Below are 18,610 nucleotides of genomic sequence, written 5' to 3'. Positions count from 1 at the left end.
TTTATATTTTTACAATTGAAACCTTAAACGATATAATGGCTTATATAGATAGCACCTTACAGGTTCGCTAAGGTCATTTGTTCTCATATAGAATGTTTGGGCTGATTTGTATAAGTTTAACGTGCTAATATGGAAATTTACAAAATTAAACTTTTTAAGTACAATATTTAAAAAAATAATAATGGGAGAAATGAACTAAAATGTGAAATACAACCATAATCGCATGCATGACATGTAAACACTAATGTTTGCTAATACAAAAATATAAATGTATTGCACGTCGCCACAAAACTTCAAGGATCTATATGTATAAGGGATTCTATTCGTCTGGATTTTTAAGTCAAACATTTAATTTACTTATCCATAATTAAACATGTTTGTAACATGCCTTGACGTCGATGAGGGACGGCAATTTGATGTTATCATTAATATAAGGACTTTCATCTCGCCAATGGCTAGTCCTTCTGACCAGCTAAAGGGCTAATCTTCTCACCTGCTTTCATCTTAATGGAGTCGCGTGCAACCTGTCGTCTGCTTAAGGCGATATTACATACGACTCTCCCATATTTGTCTACAAAGGTGTAAAACAAATCCTCTTGTCATGTTAAACAAACGACAATTATGTACTTATTACAATCTTATATCCTGATAAAATTATCGAAGTAGGTAGCAAAAGAATTTCATTAAATCCGTTTCGTCTTTCCAATTATTGATTGTTTGAATGATCTGTTGATCTGAGAACAATGTAAATCCATTATCTGCAGACGAAATCTCGATTTACGAGGGCGTATTATGAAAACAAAATATTTATTAATAATAATAAGTATAATTGTAATGTATTTATCAAAAATATCATTTCATTTTTGGTTTGCTTATCACAAAGACATCAAATTTGGCGACAACAGATAAAAGATTCACTAGTCCATAGTAGATCAAGTATCCATACAAGTTCACGCCTTTTAATTTAATACATATTAAGTAAACTAGTTGAGAACAAAAATAACAGTAAAACATTCCGTTAAAATACACACAAAAAAAACTTATTGGTGTTTGTTTTGAATTTGGTTCATGTAAGAATTTTGGTTTAAAATCCTGGTCAAATGTATTTTGTTTCCAGCCATTTACTTTGTACACCTTTGTTAATCAATACACTATCTGTAAAACTGAAATTTAAAGATGCAAAGTCCATCTGTTTTTCACGAATATATTCTATTCCGTCAAATGACCTTGTCTTTTAATGACTTCAATGTTACCAAAGGATAGATATCCTTCAGAAAATACAATCTTATATTCTTCGATAAAGATAAATTGATAATTTTTTTACCCCTACCTCCCCCCCCCCCCCCCCCCCCCCCCGTATCATTAACATCCCATGCAATCAAACGGACATCCCTTTGATTTTGCTCGACTCAAGGGCAGGAATAAATTAAATTTCTTTAGGGTCCATCCATAATACAAAATACCTGAAACGGAGTTGGCGTTCGAGAACTTAGTATTTTTATACACCAGGCGCTAGTAATGAATTATAAACATTTACATAATAATTTGTTTATATCATTTATAAATCATGTAGTGAAACTGAAAACGATCACATAGCTTTGTTTCACATTTAGGAATACAAGAAGGGTTTACGCCCGAAACAGATACGCCTTTTATGGTTCCACCTTCTATTGTTAGACGCCTGATAATATTCTAAGATAACTTTCATTTTAAGCAACAAACATTGTAAAGCATTTCACAGAATATATTACCATATTAAATAATTCGAAAGACTTTGTCAAATTGTTTTATTTTAACATATTTAGTACCTATTATAGTGTTATTATTATACGCGTTGACATTAAATATCATGGATACTTTCCTTTTCTGTACATTTACTGTATATACAATATTGAATTATCCGAAATACTAAGGTGTTTATTAATCTCAGGTTTAGATAGCCGTAACCGTATTTGGCATAACTTTTCAGAGTTTTTTGGTTTTTAATGCTCTTCACTTCGTACTTGATTTGTATTTTCATCTTTTTGATTCGAGCTCCATTGATGGGTCTTATGTAGAGGACACGCGTATTTGGGTGATGAAGATGAGTTTTTCTGTCGCTTTAATTCGGCGTTTTGTAGATAGCATTATTTTTTAAAGATTCATCCAAATCACTTGAGATGAAGGAAACATTGAATAGCTATTATAAAAAGATATATATGCGTACTCCCCGTACAAATATAAATGCATATCTTGAGATCGGTATTAAAGGAAACTTGTTTTTCTATAACCCTTCAAAAAATAATTCTGGAACTGCTTGCCCTTTCGGAACACCTGGTTCATATTGTTCATTCCTTGATTTTTCCCGTACTGTGCATGCGTCTTTTATAAAAAAATATATTCTGATATCCTTGCTTTTGATATACACTTTTCTAATTACCACTTTCTTTCTCGTTAAACTTCTTTACTACATATATATACTTGATGGTATAAAGGATGTGTTCAATCGATCACTACACTCATACCAAATCAATCAAACAATTCATTATTACATACTAAGACCGATTGCATAAGAATTTCAAATATGTTGAACTAACTATAGTCAAAGATCTAGATTGAAGACTTTCGATTTTTTAAGTGTTTTAACTAATCTATGCACTTTCTTGTTATCCAAAAGAAAATTTAAAAGTTTATAACATGCAAATCAAAACCGTTATAACTTGTTAATTTACATTGCATTAAAACAATTTGAATTCGTATAACAACAGAACATGATTAAAAGCTTCCACCAATTTCATTTTGAATTAAAAACTAAACATTAAGAGCAAAGGTTGCTACAAAATTGCGTTTCATGCTTCAAATTACCATAGAAAACGCATGAAAACTAAACAATTAATTTAACATTCTGAACAATTGACTAAATGTACTCTTCAACAAATGATGGAATTATTCAGAATAGAATTTAACATTATAAAACGATAAACCAACTAGTTTCGGATCTATTTTTGGTAAATTGTCTCTTATCTGTTGACCATGGTGTAGTCGGGTCCTTATTCATTTTGTGATTTTGGCTGCTTCTTGCTTTTATTATCATACTAAGGAGGTTGTATTAGATAATATAACCTCATTGATTATGGCAATAAATCTAAAGTATTCATGATCGGTAAAATTCAGATTTTTTTCGTGGCAAATATATGCACACAACAATTTTTTTTATAAAAATATTATTTAATAACTTTAAAAGACATATAACATTTAAATAACTGCATGCAACTTTTTCTGGAAAAGTAATATGCAGAAGAGTGTCCACGTTAAGACCTAAATTGATGGTTGTCTCGCCACCATAAATTTTACATGGCCGATCGAGTTAGTCATTATATCATAAAACATAAAACTTATTGAACTGCTGTGTTAGAATTAACATAGAAACAACATCCTCATTTACATTTATTTAATTGCCTATTCTAGCTAAGATACGATGTTTTCGGGCATAATTTGCATGCGTAATATATATAATACTGAAATAAAAGAATGCTCGACATTACATATAATCATAGATATATTGGATGTTATGGAGTTAATGTTGATAAGTTGTGAAGAAAGATAAAAATAGAATTGAGAATGGAAATGGGGAATGTGTCAAAGAGACAATAACCCGACCATAGAGCAGACAACACTCTACAACTGTTATGCATTTCCCTCAAGATTATGACGTGAATATAGACTCTACAACTGTTCTGCATTTGCCCCAAGCTTATGACCTGAAGAAAGACTCTACAACTGTTCTGCATTTCCCCCAAGCTTATGACGTGAAGAAAGACTCTACAATTGTTATGCATTTCCCCTACCAAGCTTATGATGTGAAGAAAGACTACAACTGTTATGCATTTCCCCAAGCTTATGACGTGAATATAGACTATACAACTGTTTTGCATTTCCCCAAGCTTATGACGTGAATATAGCTTTTCTCGTTTGAATTGTTTTACATTTGTCATTTCGGGGCCTTTAATAGCTGACTATGCGGTATGGGCTTTGCTCATTGTTGAAGGCCGTACGGTGATCTATATTTGTTAATTTCTGTGTCATGTGGTCTCTTGTGAAGAGTTGTCTCATTGGCAATCATACCACATCTTCCTTTTTATATCTACAACTGTTATGCATTCCCCCCACGGTAATAATCGTTCAAACTCTCTTCGAAACCGCCTCTGTGGTCTCGTGGTAGCGTGTTCGCCTCGAGCGCGGGAGGTCATGAGTTCGAACCCCGGCTCGGTCAAACCAAAAGCTTTAAAAATTGGTATGTCTTGCTTCTCCGCTGATCAAGCGGCATTTAGGAGTAAGAGCAAAGACTGGTCCGCTCTGAGTCAGAAAAATGTGTCCGGGTAAGGTGACATGTCTTCCTGTGGACTAGCACGTTAAAAATCCGGCTCAGTGTGTCGGTATAGTATAAAGCAGGATAAATATTCTTCTCTTATGCCGTTGTGGCCTGCTATCTATTTCTTGCATCCATATTTATTTCTCGTATCACACTGCACGGAGTGTGATACGAAAAAGTGATACGAAAATCTGCGTTAATTTGATTGGCTTATTCAGCATCACAAGACGATATTACGGCATTTCCATTGGTTATTCGTAAGGTCAATGATGAATTTCAAAGGTTAAGACGATGTACATTTCGTCCATGGCAACGGCCATTGTGATTTCTTCAATAATATACAAAACACTCGCACACTTCACCTGACAATCTTCTTTTTGTCAAACTTTACTACATTCTGACGCGAACAAAAAGTCTTAAAATGTCTGATGTTAAAGTTTGACACCGGAGAAGGACATATGACGTCATACTGGAATGTGCAAAAGACTAGATCAATATTTCGCGAAATGTTTAATTTTACACATTGGGAGTGTTGACTATAAGAGAAATAGGTTTAACAACTTGTGAAAATTGGATATCACTTGATATCAACTCTCGTTATTTAATTTAAATAGTAATAATAAACTCGCCGAAGGCTCGTTTATTATTATATTGAAATTACATAACTCGAGTTGATATCAAGCGATATCCCATTCTCACTCGTTATAAAACCTATAATATTACATTAACAGGTTCTCGTCCTGAATATGTATATTAATTTGTCGCTGGACATTAAGCAGCCATCCATCATCATCATAAACATCATCATCATCATCATCATCATCATCATCATCATCATCATCATCATCATCAACATCATCATCATCATCATCATCATCATCAACTCTCTTCACATTAGCAAGTTATTGATCGATTGACTGGATGTCTGATTTACGTCCAGTGGCAAATATTTTGATTGTCAGTTACGACCAGTGGCAAATATTAAAATGTCATTTAATATATATAAATACTAGATGTAAGGTTTTCTTTGAGATATTTGATAGGTGCATACGTACTGAGTGTTAAGTGATGAAATAGTCGTCATTGTTATTTTAATTGATGTATTTTGGTTTGTTTTATATTATGTTGTAAATAAAGGCACGGTTAGTCTTACTTAAACGATAAAAATATACAAATTTTGCATACTTGAACAGGTTACTACTTTCACCAATATTAAGAATTCTTTTCTAATTTCAGAATCCTCCTGTACATTGAACAATCAGCATTATTCTGAAGGGGAGAAGTGGAATCCTAAATTACAAATTGGATCAAATTGTGTTGAGTGTACTTGTATTAAGGTACTAACAATTTATATTAATTACATATTCCATCTGAATCAGTTTTTTGTAGTTTGCCTTTTGTTGGCATTTTTATTTCAAGGTCGAGAAATCAATATGATCATTTTATTTTGTTTGTTGTAATTTAACCAAAGCAAAGATGTCCATTAATTAAACTTTAATATGTATACAGAGATCCTAGTAAATAGACGGAATTATTAAGTTTAAATAAATATATAATGATGTGTGTAGAACATATAAAAATCAGAAAATATAAAAGAAGATATGAACAAAAGAAGTCGTTAAGATATTTGTCATTGCTATTGTGTTTCACTTTATCTTTTAATCTGCGTTCTCCCTAAAAAGGTTTGGACTTTTAAGACAGATTTTGGATAATATCTTCGGACGTATGAATACGGAATATCCTTTTTACATCTGTATATACGTATCAAAATTTAATAAAAAAAAAAAGACCTGCGTTTATATGAAGACAAATCCTGAAATGTGCCTTTTACGCTTTACTTTGTTTTCCAGTAAATGTATACATTGATTTGTGGTATCTTTGATGTCAAAGGACTCGTATTTGACTACGCTTTGATTAAAGAATATTTCGCAGATATTGAACTGTCTCGAGTAAATAACCCAAAAAACTAAAATTTTAATATGCACGACAAGTTTTCCAGGTTTAAACTTTGGAGTATAATTTAAGATTAAAGTTTGAAATACCTTACACAATTCATGATGAATGAAATCACGGATAAAAGCGTCATATATACATAAGCCTAAAATGCTTCCGTGGTGACCTATAGTTGCTTAAAACCACGTCATTTGGAGTTTGGAATCTAATGGATAGTTGTTTCATTGGGTGTCATGCCACGTCTCCTTATTGTATACTCTCGGTGCATTGTAAGCTCCAAAGTCATCACATCAGAACCAGTGCTTTTGCATAATATGATTCAGGCCCATACGCATGAACGTTTTTCAAATGTCAATTCATTTCAGTACTCTATAAACAGAACAATTACTGATGGGCATGATTTAACATTATTTTTACAGGAAGAAGTAAAGTGTGTAACAACAGTACAGTGTCCCCCTGTGGAATGCGAGAATCCTAAAACTGATCCCCGAATGTGTTGCCCAGTTTGTGAAGGTGGGTATAAATTCTCCAGAATATGAATTACATTGCACGTGGATGCATCTTTATGGATAGATATGTTCTGCTACTATAAATTAAGTAAATAGATATATCTAATTATTATGAATTTGCTCTTTTTTAAATCTTGTTAACATGCGAATTATGATTAGATAACGTTGGGCAATATAAGAATCATACACTTTCAAAGTAAATATTACAATGTCCATTTTACGGATAGCATTGTACGTTTTAAAGAGATTTGTAATATTTTTACAAGCTCGTGATAGAAATAGATAAAAACTTTAACGTAAATACATGAAATATAAAGTATTGACAAAAGAGGTGAGATAGGGCCTATTTTCACGTAGATTTTGACAACATTCCTCCTACAGTCGACATCGACATCCAGAACACAGGTGGCAAGAACGGCAAAGAATGTTCATATCACGGCAAGAAGTATTCACATGGTGACATCTTTCCATCAAATTCATCAGGAATAATACCAACCTCAAAGAAACAATGTGTTAACTGTGCCTGTACTGTAAGTACTATTTTTTTATCTGCAAATTTAATAATAAGGTTGAGCTTAGAGTTACTGAATTAATCGACTATAGTACTAGGTTATCAATCGAAGAGACACTAGAGCAATCGATCGCGACAAGATATTCGAGCAGACTGCAATATCAATCGACCAGACACTCGAACAGTAATATCAATCGATCACGACAAGACACTCGAGCAGACTGCAATATTAATCGACTAGACACTAGAGAGTAGTTATAACAATCAATAGCGACAAGACACTCGAGCAGACTGTAATATCAATCGACTAGACACTAGAACAGTTAAAACAATCGATCACGACAAGACACTCGAGCAGACTGCAATATCAATCGACTAAACACCCGAAAAATATTATCAATCTATCGCGACAAGACACTCGATCAGACTGTAATATCAATCGCCTAGACACTCCAGCAGTAATATCAATCGATAACACAATCTAGTTTTTCTTCGATCGAATGAAACAGTTAAAATGGAGTTACAAATCATCAACAGAGGTCAAGTTCTAGTATACACAGCTCTAGATCTCACATCTTTGTTTCGCGCTTATTTATAAGAACGATAGGCTATTACATAGATGGAGAATTTTCTAAATGATTCACGGAGTGGCAATCCATGTAAACATATATAAAAAAACTCAATCTAAAAAATCTTTAGTTTTTGCACAATGTTAATAATCGAAACAATGATTATTCATATTCAGTTTTATATATTTTTTAAATTAACTTTCTACAGAATGGAAATGTTTTGTGTCATCTGAAGACTTGCGATATACCTAAAGGATGTTCAAGATTAATTCCAGAAAAGTATGACTGTTGTCCAAAATGTGCCGGTTAGTGTATACATATTTTCGTGATTCTTCACACGTATATTGAACATTTAAAATGAAATACTAGTGCATATTTATTTTCCAAACTAAAAAACACGAGTATCAGGAAAGTTCTCCGGGCTTTGTTAAATACACTTTGCATACTGTTTTCCCATTTTGTTTTTAAACGCAACTGCATTTTTGTACGTTTGGACTATTTTTTTTAAATCAAATATTATATGGGTCAAGCAGCTGGATAAGCAGTATTAATACCAGGCTACGAATTTATAACTGTGCAATAATTGGCAATTGCAGATCCACCACCAGACCACACTACTACAAATAAAAAGGACCCATTCGGTAAGATATTCACACTGATTCAGTCATTTCTGTCTTCTTTTTTTCAATAAGTACACATGTTTTTCACTTTTTAACAAGACGATTTAAATATAATGTATCATCCATTAACCAATATTAATTGTAAATGCGGCAGTCTTTAGCGGCTTAATTTCATTTGATTCCCCCTACATGGAAAAAAAAATAAGACGGATCAAATATGGTGGTGGGAAGTCATCATTTCAACTTAAAACTACTCATGTCATTATTGCCTCCTAATTAACACATTACAGTTTGAAACTTCCCGCTAATACCGTTCACATCTTACCAGTCGTTCTGACTAGCCTAATCATTCACTCTGAGTGAAGTCAATTTTCCAAATGACACTTTTACAATAAAAGTTTACAAATGTTATTTAAATTTTCATTTATTTACTTCAGACGGTTATAAAAACGTAGCCTTTTTATTCAAGGGCAAGGATGTCATCCTTTTATCCTCGTATATAATACAGTCGCCTGTCAATTAAATTATTGTCGACAAAGTTTATCCAACCCCATAACTACCTATGATCTCTTGCAGTGATCACCTGATTGAGTTTCAAACGTCCAAACTTCTTTTCCGAACATCTAAGGAATGTGTTTATATTACAATTTAAATGTTTAAATGTTATTGTACCCTACTAATTATTCCTTTTGGTAGTAATCCCATAACATCTTATTGTCGCCATACTTGATCACGTGTTTGACAAGTTCTCACTACGTATTATTGCGCTTATGCACAGAGGAACATCTTGCGAAATGATGGGAAAATGCTTGCATTGCATGCTGTTTATTGTTTATTTTTACATAAGTTATATCCAGTGCTTTGATGTAGCCTCTAATGAAGGAGAAGGTAGGACATTTAAAAAGCTACAGCGCTTGTTTCTAGGTTATTTTTATCAATTATCATTGAAAAATAATGTATTGGTTGAAATGTTTGTCATAATCCAGTTATCATTTTCATTCATTTCGACACATGATAGATGCGAACAAAGTTTTAGTGAGTTTGATTTTTATTTAATTTTGAATAAAAAGCAATTAATAATGCAGCAAGTTTTTCATGTATTTCATTTCATTTTATTGTTTATAGATTGTGTGGCACACGATGGACTACATAAAAACAGTACAGAATGGAAGCCTATTGTAAATGGTGCTCGTATGCCTTGTGTAACATGCAAATGTTTAGTAAGTAATTGAACTATTGCACTAAGCTGTATATAATGCTAGAAGTACATTCTATTATTATTACAACATTCTGTCAATGAAACATCTAAACATCTAAGTCAAGTGGAAACTATAACGTGCATATTCAGGACGAGCGCATCTTAATGTAAATATGAACCAAGCTAGACATACACGCTGTGTATATGATTTTAACATGCTAGGTCTAGTTGTATTAGTATTTGTCACCTAACTATGACACATTATTCCGTATCTGATCGGAGCAGTCTTTTTTCTTGCATTTATATGTTACGTCCTTGGAGGAGAAGCAAATACCTCATTTTTCAACTTTATGGTTTGACCTGATCGGGGGTTGAACTACAACCTCCCACACGCGAGTCAAGCATGTTACCACGAAACCGCCATTCTTTTGGATGAAAAAGTTATCTATAGTACAAGTTTTGGTCCATTTTAAGTATTTGCCGAAGATTTATTGAATGCGGACTTAATAACTAATTGCTTCCGAAAAAAAGATGTAGCATCGGGTAAATCCGAATGAGAAGTAGTACAAAACAGTTCGGGAATCTCGAAGTTAAAAGTGGCAAAATAAAAGAGTAACAAACACGCGAGATAGTTCATGAACATTCCATTTATTAAGGGTCTAGAATTTAAATAAGATTATTTCAAGATAGGAATAGATGACTATTGATGCTGCTAGTCTTAAGCGTAAATTTTCTATAAACAGGACTGTCATAAGTTATTTGATAATATATATTTCTGCATCATTGACTTAAAATATATCTACAGGTCTGAGAAGAATTTTATTTTGATTTTTAAACGAAAAAAAGCATTATTGGTGATCTTTGGTGAAACTAAAGCGCTAAGAAAATTCAAAGCATCACTTAAATACGAGCAAAGCACACACTTGTCTAATTATACTCCAACGGCAGAAGCATGTAGAGTTATGAATCCTTAGATATTGGACTTTAAAGTGTTTGTTGTGGTTGTTATAATTTGATTGTTTGTTGCTTGATAACTGCTCTGTAGTAGTTATTTCGGGCACATTCAGGATGAGGACAATTAGAAATTTTTTTTAAATAGGTAGGTTCTAAGTGGATCGACCAGGACTGAGGGCGGGTAATTTGGAATGCACTGGATACTGAGGTTAAATTTTGGATAGGGGCAGAAATTTTACCCACATAAGATTTTTTGTGTGATTCTTTAACGTGCATAGAACGTGACACTCTCTGAAAACATAATATTTAACGTCCTCATTCCTACCCGACGTTATTGCGTATTTATACATCCGACGCAGCCAAACAGATGTCCCTCTACTGCGATGAGTTTTACTACCGGGAAAGAGAAGACCGGGTTACCATATTTCTATACTACACTCAACCCTTTGGGTGGATGTTATGATACATATTTTGTATTTAAATATAAATATAAACTTGCCAAAGCGTCCAAAAAGAGATGAAACTTGTCTATTGATGACACGATAAAACTCTCACGCTCCCTTTATATTGTTGGTTGCTTAATTGAAACTAGCACAAATGACAAATGACTCTGAGCCTTTTAACGTGACAGCAAGTTGCAACGGATGTGGTATAATTGCCACTATCTACCAGAGACCAAATGACGTAGATGTATAAGCAATTATAGGTCACCTTATGGGGCTTCAACAATGAGCAAAACCCATACGGTTACCGTATAAAAATTAAAAAAAAACAGTTCAAAATCAAAAGAAAAATATATATGTATTGAATGTAAATCAGTTTAATGCGGACAAATTAACATGAAATAAGTAGATATTATAAATAAGTATAATTAAATTCAAAACATTGTGCTTAATTCATTACAATTTTTAGAATGGGGAAGTAATTTGTGAGAGAAAAGATTGTCCAAAGTTAAAATGCAAGAGAAAAAGAAAGCCTAAAGGTGAATGTTGTCCAGTATGTAGACCAAAAAGGAGGAAGGGTTCGAAAAAAAAGAATAGGAAACAAAAAGATGATGGAAAATGTAACAGCTCCAAAAATAGAAAGAAACAAAGACGAAGAGGCAGAAAGGGTAAAAAAGGTATTCAAATTTTATAATAATGATAATGCATTAGAGATAAAAAAAAAAAAAAATATATATAAATATTGGTGACTTTTCACAATGATTTTTACAAGTTAAACGTCACCCCCCTTAAAAAAAACCAACAACAAAAATAAATAATAAAATATCAAACACTAAAAAACTCCCCCCTCCATGTATAAAACAGAACACGTGAATGTAGTTATTTTACTAGATGAACAACTTACTATATACTTTTTGAAAAGGGAGGTGAATGACTATCAGTTCATCCTTCCGTCTCACTTTTTTTTATCCTTTTTATCCGCTCTGCTCCTATACTTCATGGCAGAACTTGATGAAAATTCCACAGAGTCTGACTCGCATGTTGTTCTTTTGTACTCCATATATAATTTCTTCATCGAATGATTTCTTTAAGTTTTATATTGACAAGAAACTGACTTCGTCATACCTGCATACTACTGTACACATTTGTAATATGTATCATCTCTTCCTGTTTATTATAAATTATTGAAACTTTCTAAAAAAATAAAATGCCATTGTACACCTTCTATATTTGTTTTAATAATTTATTCAAATAATTTTATTTAGTTTTCTAGGCAATCAGTGCATTGCCATAGTTTAATGTTGGGCGGGATATCATTTTGATACCATTGTTCGCAGTATCTTCAGTTTGTACTGCTATCTGGCGTTTGCAAATCACATGAAAAAACTAATTTATTTGAGCTGTATGATATTTTTCTGATTTAAGAATATCCGTTATCCAGATTTTCCATTTAATTTGTATTTTGTCATTTCAGAAAGGAGACGAAAAGTGAATAGTAAAGGTTATTGTTTAAAAACAGACACAAAAGATAGTTCATCAATAATAAATCCTGAGTTGCCAGTTTTATTTTCTAAAACTAACAAATCACAAAGCTGCATTTTCGAAGGCTTTTGCCTTCCAAGAAAGACAAAATATTTAGTGTATAGATATTTTGAAGAAAACTCAAAGACATTTTTTGCATTTGATGACTTAAAGTCTGATACAGTGGAAGTTTGGTTTTGGAAGGTGAACCACACTGCAGGTATGACAATTATTTGTATCTGTTAATTAATTGCTAAACATTTGGGTGTATAGTCGGAGCATAACATTTTATATGTGTGCAATAGTTATATTGAAACTAACTGGTCACTAGTTTTGTAATTTGTGACATTAGTCGATTAGTTGACAATATAAATCTTGAAATAGATAGTGAACAATTTTGATTTCATGCAAACAAGCAAATTTGTTTTACCAAAAAAATAATGCTGTAAATTACGATACAGGTATGGTAGCGTGTATGGCCTCATTTTTAAACCAGAAAATACGTTTCGAACATGCTACAGCATATTCGATAAACTTGCAACTTGATCTATTTCAGCCGAGGCCACTTAAGTTTTCCACATATGACACACTTTTGTGCAATTACTAGTTTTTTGTTTTTGTCCCGTCTGTAAAAGTTTGACTTTAGGCCTTTCTTTCATCTATGTTTCTCCTGTCTGTATGCTAGTTATAAATTTTTATGGTCCCGCTTTATTGCTTTCAAGAGTTTTCGTAATTTACATTTTTTTTCATGTTTCTTCCGAAACATAAAATACATGAGCACAGTTGTATATATAAAGATTTTGATTCGAACATCAAAATTATTTCAATCAATTGTTTTAAAACTCGATTTAAAGGGAAAACTTTACTTTGCAGATGCAAAAAGCGAATTTAAAGACTCTTTAAGTGAATTCCAAATAAACAGTTATCCAGCAAACTGGTTCAGACAACAAATAACTGATGATAAAATAATTTATGGGGCTGCACGGAAAAGTAAGTATAATGTTTATTAACAGTACACTGTAATTACGACAATTTACAAGGGAGACTCAAGATACCAAAGGGAGACAAGATACCAAAGGGAGAGACAAGATACCAAAGGGAGACACAAGATACCAAAGGGAGAGACAAGATACCAAAGGGAGACACAAGATACCAAAGGGAGACTCAAGATACCAAAGGGAGACACAATATACCAAAGAGAGAGACAAGATACCAAAAGGAGAGACAAGATACCAAAGAGAGACACAATATACCAAAGGGAGACTCAAGATACCAAAGGGAGACACAAGATACCAAAGGGAGACACAAGATACCAAAGGGAGACAAGATACCAAAGGGAGACACAAGATACCAAAGGGAGAGACAAGATACCAAAGGGATATTCAAACTCACAAGTCTCACAAGATACCAAAAGGATGTTCAAACTCACAAGTCTGACAAACTGACAACACAATGGCAAAAAAAAAGAAAACCACTAAAAGACAAACATGCCCACAAAACATAACACAAAAAATAAAGACTGATCAACGCGAATCCCACCAAAAACTAGGAGTGACTTCAAGTGCTCTGAGAGGGTAATATGATCCTGCTCTACATGTGGCATCCGTCCTGTTGCTCATATAAGTACACATTCGATAATGTTACATTCGAGGTAAAATGGACGAAAATGTGGTTACTACAATTGGAACAAATCCGTCGTCACAGATTCATCTGTGAAACAGATACTCTATAACGTCAACCAACTCGTGATAGCACACGTAAAATATTCGAAAGGGATGACTTTAACTTTCCTTCTTGGAGCCTTGATTTTAAAGCCTCCTTGTAAGTAGCAACCCTCTTTCAAGGAAATTAATATAGGAAACACAAGCTCTGGATTATTGTATTAGCCGGGAGATGTATACCCCATACACAGGCAGTGCTGGAACGTTGCTACATGAAAATGGAAACTTCACAATTGAGAAGCTGAAATCATATCTTTTATCCTAAAGTTTGGTTTTCAACCTACCGTCATTGTCAATTTCTAGATGTAAGTCAAGATATGAAACATACTTGATTGTGCCTATGGTATCTTTTATTTCAAGTTCGATGGGACAGATGCCTTCAACCAAACTTTGAATTATTCAGTGAAGGATAATGCTAACTTCTTCTATTCTTTCTGCATAAGTCAAAAGTTGACAGTTGAAAGGAATGGCGAATGTTTTGTGAAAAAAACCACGTTCTCCAAACGTTACAAATATGTTATCAATCAAGAAGTCAAGCATCTTAACAATGTCAGTTTTAGGGAATTATTTGTTTGAATCAGAGTGGATTTTTGACAAAGTATGATTTATCCGCCCAGAAGCAAGATATGTGGGTCTACGTTGGCCGTTCATTTTTATTAAACAAAGATGGACCAATTCTTTTAATCTGGCTTTAAGTCGGAAATGGGGAATATTTGTATAGAAGGTAGAAAGGTCAGATGTTTTGTACTTTTGCAAGATGAAAGAGACTTGGATTGTATGTACTCTAAAAACTACAAGTAAACAAAATAGAGCACATTTAAGATATCGGCAAATAGTGTATCAATATAAGCATTGCATTGGTTGGTACTGAAGTACGGATTGTTTTGGTGTTAACATTTGTTTAGAGTAACCCGTACTTTGAATAAAATTGACCAAAATCTTTATAGACAAAAAGTAGATAGAATTTGTGACGATACATGTGTCAATGTTGACAAAACAAATAAACAACCAGGATAATTTACCAATCATTATGTTGTCATTGACTTTTCAAAATTAGTAATCACTGTTATAAATAGTGTTGCCCCATAAAAATGTTATATTCCAAAGATGTTTACTGTTTGAAAACAACGATTAAGCACAATCAGATATACAATACGCGTAAGTAATTGCTTTTCTTTGATACCACCACTGTATGAGGTTACGATACATTTCCTAGTAATTTTGATTTTATAGACTTTACACTAAATTGTATAGCTATATTGCTTTTGTAAATAATGTTTTTATCTTTATTTTCAGAAAAATTAAATACATTCAAAAGAAGACTCAAGCGAACGTACCAAAGGTGTATTAAAAAGTCAGACAAACGCTGTTCTACAAAAATATTAATGCAAGAAATATTATGTGCGGATTTCGAAGAAATTGTGCGAAAAAAATGTGAGAAAAAATCGTAGTTGAAAACTACTAAAGGCCCAGACCAATATTTTCGTTAAATTTGTCATGTTGTTGTCTTTGTATATGACTGACTATTTCGGTCAATTAGTTCCACATGAATTTGGAATCGTTTTTGTTGTTGTTTTGCGAACTTATGTACACTTGAACATATCTTAAATGTAAAAAAAATGGCCTTTCTGCTTTAGTTACATATCATTGCTGTATATTTTTCAACTTGGCTTGATTCAATATAAACTCCGAACAAAAATACATACTGTCTTTCAGATACATCATATTTTGCATTCTCTCTTTCATTATATCTTTGTGGTGATTAATTTGCTTGCAAGTTGACAAAAATGTTACTAAGTTTATTTTTATACTTGTTATTGCTATTTGTTTTATGCATATAGATCATTTTTCTAAACTCTAATGTTGGAAATTAAATTATATAAAGAACAAATTGTTTTACTTTGATGTGACCCTGGCATGGATTTGTGTACAATACTGGTAATAGTTTATTGAAATGCGGAGTGGAATGGAAAAAAGGAAAAAGATCTTCCATACGTTCTACATTGCAATGTCACTTATCAACAATTTAGACTACTATATATTACAACTTTGGAAGCTACTTAAACCGAAACGAAAAGGATAGTGCATGACAAGGCTACTCTGGTGCATGACAAGGCTACTCTGGTGCATGACAAGGCTACTCTGGTGCATGACAAGGCTACTCTGGCCCTTTTTATTTGACTTTTGTTTCACATATCACATAAAAGCCGTCAGATATCACTATCTATATTTTAAAATTCTGCTTTAGGGCTTCACTTTTCATTCATTAAAATAGTTGCCATTCAGGAATGTTGAGCATATGGGTTTACTTAAACATTTCAATCAAAGTGAACTTTTTTCAATGAACGTCCTCCAACATAACTTCAATTTTTCCAACATTATTATTGAAAGTAAAAATAGAATAAAAACACAAAAGACAACAAGTCCAAGAACTAGAGGCTGTAAAGAACTTTTGTCGCTCAGCCGGATCTATGTGCCTCTTCAACAATGGATACAAATCCTCATTTAAGGGGAATTACTCTTCAAGGAGTCATCAAATGATTTGGTCAAAATTGGCAAAATTATAAACAAATATTCAAAAATTGTCAGATAAGGTGAATAACTCATCGAACAAGTCATCCAATGGTTTCAGTTATTATGGTAGTTTGTAGATCTTGTACTATTGTTCCTTTTTGTCGAGCCTGCGAAATTTATTTCGCGAAAGCGAGACAAAGCATTACTAGATTCCGTTGTAGGCGTCGGCGGCGTCAACATTAAGTTTCAGTCTGTGGTTAAAGTTTTTTTGGACATCAATAACTTTGTCAAACCTGCATGGAATTAGATGAAATTTGGACAGAAGCTTGTTTATGACCAAAATACAGTATCCAGAACAAAATTTTGAAAATATTTATTTTCATTTTTCCGTATTTCACTGATAAATGGACTTAGTTTTTTTTACAATTAACATTCATATTCCGTCTAAGGTTAAAGTTTTTCAGTCATCAATAACTTTGTCAAACCTTCACGGAATTTTATGAAATTTGAACAGAAGCTTCTTTTATGACCAAAATACAGTATCCAGAGCAAAATTTTGAAAATATTTATTTTCATTTTTCCGTTTTTTGCTGATAAATGGACTTAGTGTTTTTTTTTAATTTAACAAATAGATCCAGTCTGGGGTTAAAGTTTGTTACACATCAAATACTTTGTCAAACCTTCATAGAATTTTATGAAACTGTTTCTTGATTAAGAGATAATGTCTGAAGCACACTTATGAAATATATTTTCATTTCAGTATTTTTCTGATAGATGGGCTTTTTTTTTTACAGTTAACATTTACTGACAGTCTGGGATTAATTTTTTTTGACATGATAAGTTTGTTAACCTTCATGGATTGTTATGAAACTTGGACAGAAGCTAACTTTCTAGACCAAGAAAAAGCATCTAAAGAGAAAGTTTGAATCTTTTTTAACATTCTGTATTTTACTGATAAATGGACTCGCTTTTAAGTCAACATTACACTTTTACACTGACAGCAGCAATTGTAGGCGATGCACAGGATTCATCGGAACCCCTTACAAATTTTTGTTGTTTACAGTTTCTTCATATCTAGTATAATTTTCGAGATAATTGGTAAACAAACAAATGTAAATCAAAAATCGTCATTACTACCAGTCCCTGAGGATATCGTCAGCTCAGTTGTCAGTACTTCGGTACTGACATGATTTATACCAAACTTTTCTGAAATTGTCTTTTTATAAATTTGAAAATTATTAAAAAAAACACTAAGATTTCAACTCCCGCAGGTATGGATTTGGCTATTTGTTTTAGGTCAAATAGATCTTCAACTGCTCTTATACATCCTTGCCTTCAAATAATCGGCTTTGAGCGTCCCCGATGAAGGTAAATCCACAAAAGCGCATGATAAAAAGTGTTTTCATTTTTAATGGCAATAACTCCTAATGGGTCATCCTATTGTTTTGGCCAATTTAGCATTTTTAGAGGTGTTGTATGTTGGATCATGTTAGTTGTTTTACAGTCGCACTTTTTCGAAATAATTGTCAAAAATACAGCATTTGTCTAAAATCGTTAAGGAGTATTCCTATGGGTTTGGTCATTTTAAATTTTTACAGAACTTGTTTTGCTGATTATTTTTGCTCTTTTACAGTAAAGCTACTATTGTAACTTTCAGACAAACATGAAAATTAGTAAAAAGGATTGTCAATTAAAGGTAATAACTCAAGAAGGTAACATTCAATGGTATCAGTTGCATTGACGTTC

General features: G+C 32.7%; 1 protein-coding gene across 3 annotated transcripts in view; it reads left to right on the top strand.

The window, feature by feature from the left end:
• LOC127698959 (kielin/chordin-like protein) overlaps nt 1–16,241 on the top strand; it is a 31,205-nt gene extending 14,964 nt beyond the window's left edge. Inside the window, exons 3-12 of one of the 3 annotated variants that reach the window (XM_052202739.1) lie at nt 5,588–5,688; nt 6,724–6,817; nt 7,171–7,343; nt 8,102–8,198; nt 8,490–8,534; nt 9,639–9,733; nt 11,578–11,785; nt 12,583–12,849; nt 13,503–13,619; nt 15,647–16,241. In XM_052202739.1, coding sequence (XP_052058699.1) covers nt 5,588–5,688; nt 6,724–6,817; nt 7,171–7,343; nt 8,102–8,198; nt 8,490–8,534; nt 9,639–9,733; nt 11,578–11,785; nt 12,583–12,849; nt 13,503–13,619; nt 15,647–15,801 — 1,352 coding nt within the window. In that variant the 3' untranslated portion in view covers nt 15,802–16,241. The remainder of the gene's footprint in view (nt 1–5,587; nt 5,689–6,723; nt 6,818–7,170; nt 7,344–8,101; nt 8,199–8,489; nt 8,535–9,638; nt 9,734–11,577; nt 11,786–12,582; nt 12,850–13,502; nt 13,620–15,646) is intronic. The other 2 variants (XM_052202740.1, XM_052202741.1) reach the window with 2 other exon arrangements.
• Nucleotides 16,242–18,610: the final 2,369 nt, after the last annotated feature.

Source organism: Mytilus californianus, unplaced genomic scaffold (genome assembly GCF_021869535.1).
Source record: "Mytilus californianus isolate M0D057914Y unplaced genomic scaffold, xbMytCali1.0.p SCAF_4, whole genome shotgun sequence".
In the NCBI taxonomy this organism is placed as follows: Eukaryota; Metazoa; Mollusca; class Bivalvia; order Mytilida; family Mytilidae; genus Mytilus; species Mytilus californianus.
Note: the sequence above shows the minus strand (reverse complement) of the source record. Positions and strands in the feature narration are given on the sequence as shown.